Consider the following 4,164-nt stretch of genomic DNA (forward strand, 5'->3'; position numbering starts at 1 on the left):
TAGGGAAAACACAAATGCTTCTTGCACAAGCACAACTCACACCACCGCATATTTCATTGCACAGACTCCATTAATTATCCTAGCACAGATATTTGACTAAATCTTTTTCTTAACACCTGTAAAAACTGCAAACAATGTCTATTATGAGACAAATACAAAGTTTTACCTTCCATCCCACGATTTGCAAACCTGAGGGTCCCATTTTCATGGTGGGTCTGCAGGAGGGCAGTTTCCAGGAGGAGAGGTGACGTCTCCCGATGGCTGAGGAAGAGCAGGTATCCAACCACAGATCACAATTGTTCTCTGATTTATGTAATTCAACACTATTTCCTAATGTCTTTTCCTACCAATTTTCACAAGAAGCAATCCTCCTCTCACAAAATCAGTTGTTAGTCTGTGCTGTTATGGTGTAAATTCCCTTCCTTTCTTTCCAAAGCAAAACGGTGTGCTCATTTATCACAGGTTTGCAGTGCTGCCTCAGGTTTGGGAGCAGCTGCCGCGAAAGAGGGGAACAATGCATCAACCTGCTAGTGTGAGCTTCCATCGTTTCAGGGCTGCACGACGCAATTCATAGGGATTCAGGAGTTTTCTATCATTTCTGAATTAGACCTGAACTAAATCTGGGCTGTGCAGATTGCGGTTCCTAAGAAATGAGGGGACACCAAGAGCACCTCATGAGGGCGAGCACTGGACCAGCCCCGTGTTCACAGCCTTTCTGCTAACCACATTCCCTGGGTGTGAAGGATATCTTACCCCAGATTTCCACCTCAATTTGTTCTGTCCATGTCACTACGAGCATTGGAAATTGTGTTATTCTGTATGCTAGAAAAGCAGACCAAACCCTCCACCAGCCCTGCATCATGTCTCCTCCGTGCTGGCCCTCGCTGGCCTTGGGCTGTCTCTCTCCACCATGCCAGGGATGCTGCGGTCTTTGCTCATGGCAATTAGCCTGTACCCCCGTGTGTCTCAGCTCTTCCGTATCTGCTCCCTCACCTTCCTGGAGTCAGCAGTGCTTTTTGCCATGCCCTTTGGCAAGCATGTTTTTTCCTGTTTTGTACAATAAAATAGCTAAAAAAAAAAAAAAAGGAACTTGTCCCCTTTGTCCCAATAAATAAATAACCAAGCCTGACCCACAGCCTTGCTCTATGCACCACGAAGGCCCCTTGGATGGCAGAAGGAGGGCCAGGCACGACAAAGCCCAGATATCAGCTGGCACAGTGGGTTTTGTTTGCCCAGTGATGTTGGGAACTGAATGCCCTCAGCCCAGAGAGAGGGGGTCTTTTGGACTGTGGGTGCCTGGGGATGAGGGTCTGCTATCTCCTGTTAGGCCAACTGATACAGCTAGAAGAAGTGGACATGTCCCAAACATCCCAAGAGTCTGAGTTCAAGGGTTTTCTCCTGTATCAGCTGCTCTAAAAAGAGATCACACATCTCCAGCCCTAGAGCAGGGCAAGGCAGGTGCCAGCTCCCTGAGAGCAGCAACGGCTCGGCTGGGAACTCTGTGCTCCGGACAGCGCTGGCTTCACCTTATTTCACATTAGTGTAGAGCTGGGAGAACAGATGTGGATTCTTTGCACTCCCCCATTTTTCCTGTGATCCTCTCTGAAACACTCCCGGGTGCCGGGACCCTTTGCGTGGGTTCACAGACCCCCGTGCAGGCACTGGCAGGGAGCACACATCAGAGAGCACCGCAGCGTTAAGGAAACTGTCTGCAACAGCCCTTAGGAACAAGAAATACACCCACACGCAGACGGCATCGCATTAAACAGCACAAACTCCCCATGTCCCCCTCCTTCCCCAGCACAGAGACAGGGAGACGCTGCAGGCATGGTGCCGGGAGGCATTTATTTGGTGGTTACAGCTTGTCAGTACCCAAAGGGCATCTCCTTGTGCTCAGAGGTGCCTGAGGCGGAGCAGGACTCTTCCTCGCACGGCCCATCCCGGGATGCTCAGTGGTACTTGCGAGCTAGAGCGTGAGCCACGACACTGACCAGCTTTTGCCAGGCAAACTGGCAAGCAGGGGTGAAATCCCTGGCAAAGTGGGAAGCCAGGACAATGATTAGGATGTCTCCAAGGAGCTGGAGGAGAAAGAGGGAAACAGATGGGGTTAGTGCTGCGTGGACCGTTGTGCCGCAGCAGACCATGGAGCAGGGACTGGACATCCCCCAGCCCAGGCTGAGCTGTTGGACCCCCCACCTCCCGAAGAAGGCTCCACGCTCTTGCTGCACACAACTCCACCCTGTCCTGCCATGTCTTTAGCTCTAAACAGCTTCTTCCCTTATGCAAGCTCTCGGTCTCCCTGGTTTTCCTGCTGCAGACCTTCCTCCCTCCGGTCCCTCTCCTTCCTGTCCCGTCCCCCCCCCAGACACCACCCTGCAACCCACAGGCTGCGTCTCCTTTCTCCTGACCTCTCCCTGAGGCTGAATTCCCCTCCTGAAAGGACTCTCATGTGCTGCACACTCCTCCTCTTCCTCCCTGGCAGCCCTGCCTCATCAGGCTGCAGGGCTGGTTACAGGGACTGGCTGACTCCCCGTTCCCTGGGGTTGTTACAAAAAAATCCTCAGTCTTTCCATAGAAAGCTCAGGGTTTGGGGAAAACCGTATTTGCTTCATTCTTTTTTTTTAAAAAAAAAAAAAAGAACGAACGAAAGATGAAAGAACAAACCTTGAAACTATTTCCCTCTATCTTTGGGATGCTAAAGCAATTTTGCCTGAGACCCACCCGGCAAAATGATCCATTTTTTTTAAAGAGGAGGAAGAAGTGTCCCATCCAGACAGGCAGAGCCGGTGCTGGGCAAGGCAGAAACCTGCTCTGCAGTTTTCGAGCACACCAGCTGCTTCTCTGTCTGTAGGACCTACGATTCCCTTAAATGCCCTGCTCCGCTCCCCTCTGCCTTTGACTCCTCCAGCCCATGCTGCATCTTCCCCTGGGTTTGTTTCTTTTGTCCCCAGCGAGATCTCCTTCAGGTAACAATCTCCCGACACCTTCTCCTCCCCACCGCTGTGCTGGTAGTGTGAAAGTCACCCACATCCTTGCAAAGAGTCCTGCACAGGCTGTCACCTCGCTTGGGTACCACACAGGGACTCTGCCTTCACCAGCCAAAGCAAGCGCCCCAAGACAGCGTCGTTGGAGGCAATACCCCCAGTTTCAAAGCAAAATCTGACTTCCCCCACATGACACAGGGAAAGGGCTGGGACTGCAAACACATCTCACCCTGAAGTTCTCGGGGTCCACGTGCAGCTTCTCGCAGTGCAGCTCGGACAGCTTGGCGTAGGTCGCCTTAATGTTGTCCAAGTTCTTGACGGCTTCCCCGAAGGAGGTGAGCACTTTCTTGCCATGGGCACGGACCTTGGGGTTGCCGATGATGGCGGTGGGGCTGGAGAGGTTCCCAAAGGAAGCGAAGAACCTCTGGGTCCAGGGGTAGACGATCAGCAGCCTGGGGCGAGACGGAGGGACACAAGCAGACACAGGTAGGTTACTGCTACCAAATGCAACTGCCGCAGCTTCTCTCCCCATGGTACAGCTGAGCAGATGCCCCAGAGCTGGACCTACCTGGCCAGGGCCTCGGCACCGCATTCCTCCACGTTGACCTTGCTCCAGAGGCTGGCGATGAGCTGCTTCTCTTCAGCTGTCCAGTGCACCATGGTGGCAGGCGGCTTTGCTCAGAGCTGCAGGAGGACACAGACCCCGTAGCTGAGCTGCAGACCCCACGGAGGCTTTTATCCCCTGCCGACAGGTCCTCCCCGAAAAACTGGTGCATTGTCTGTGGCGGGGCGGGGGGTCCCCACCAGTGGGGAGCAGGAGGGGACGGCCAGGGTGTGGCACGCCGAGAAGAGGCCTCTGGTTATCCTGAGCTCAAGGGCTTTCTCCCTTCCCCTCTGTGCAGGCAGTTCTCCATCTCACCTACCAGCCCTGGTCCCCTTCGCAGAGGAAGGGCTGCACAGCCCGCTGTGCAATTCTCCATCACGCCTTAACGTGTGTGCGTGGGACTCAATGGGTGTGAGCCTTGCGCCTTGGCTCTCCCAAATGCTGGACTCTGCCGTGCCTTAGCATTTCATCAGCGAAATGATGAATGCCCCTGCCAAAATGCAACCTGTGGCAGAGCAACCCAGAGGGATTTGCCACCAGCAAAACGTGCAGATACCTGCACTGCAGGAGGGCTCC

The 4,164-nt window shown here is 53.7% G+C and overlaps 1 protein-coding gene across 1 annotated transcript; it reads right to left on the reverse strand.

Annotated features, from left to right (window-relative positions):
* Positions 1-1,931: 1,931 nt before the first annotated feature.
* LOC104160294 (hemoglobin subunit epsilon) lies at positions 1,932-3,671 on the reverse strand. Its single transcript, XM_009698388.1, has 3 exons — positions 3,553-3,671; positions 3,214-3,436; positions 1,932-2,078 (listed from the first exon to the last, which is right to left on the reverse strand). The coding sequence occupies exons 1-3, from the start codon at positions 3,642-3,644 to the stop codon at positions 1,950-1,952; spliced, it is 444 nt and encodes a 147-aa protein (XP_009696690.1). The 5' UTR covers positions 3,645-3,671; the 3' UTR covers positions 1,932-1,949.
* Between the last annotated feature and the right edge of the window lie 493 nt (positions 3,672-4,164).

Source organism: Cariama cristata, unplaced genomic scaffold (genome assembly GCF_000690535.1).
Source record: "Cariama cristata isolate BGI_N322 unplaced genomic scaffold, ASM69053v1 scaffold26994, whole genome shotgun sequence".
NCBI classification, from domain to species: Eukaryota; Metazoa; Chordata; class Aves; order Cariamiformes; family Cariamidae; genus Cariama; species Cariama cristata.

What these genes read in the sequence shown, in the direction of transcription:
- LOC104160294 (XM_009698388.1), bottom strand. Translation starts at nt 3,644, where the DNA reads ATGGTGCACTGGACAGCTGAAGAGAAGCAGCTCATCGCCAGCCTCTGG. An exon ending in GGTGCCGAGGCCCTGGCCAG is followed by an intron (nt 3,437 to 3,552) that starts GTAGGTCCAGCT and finishes GTCTCGCCCCAG; the next exon opens with GCTGCTGATCGTCTACCCCT. An exon ending in TGGACCCCGAGAACTTCAGG is followed by an intron (nt 2,079 to 3,213) that starts GTGAGATGTGTT and finishes TTTCTCCTCCAG; the next exon opens with CTCCTTGGAGACATCCTAAT.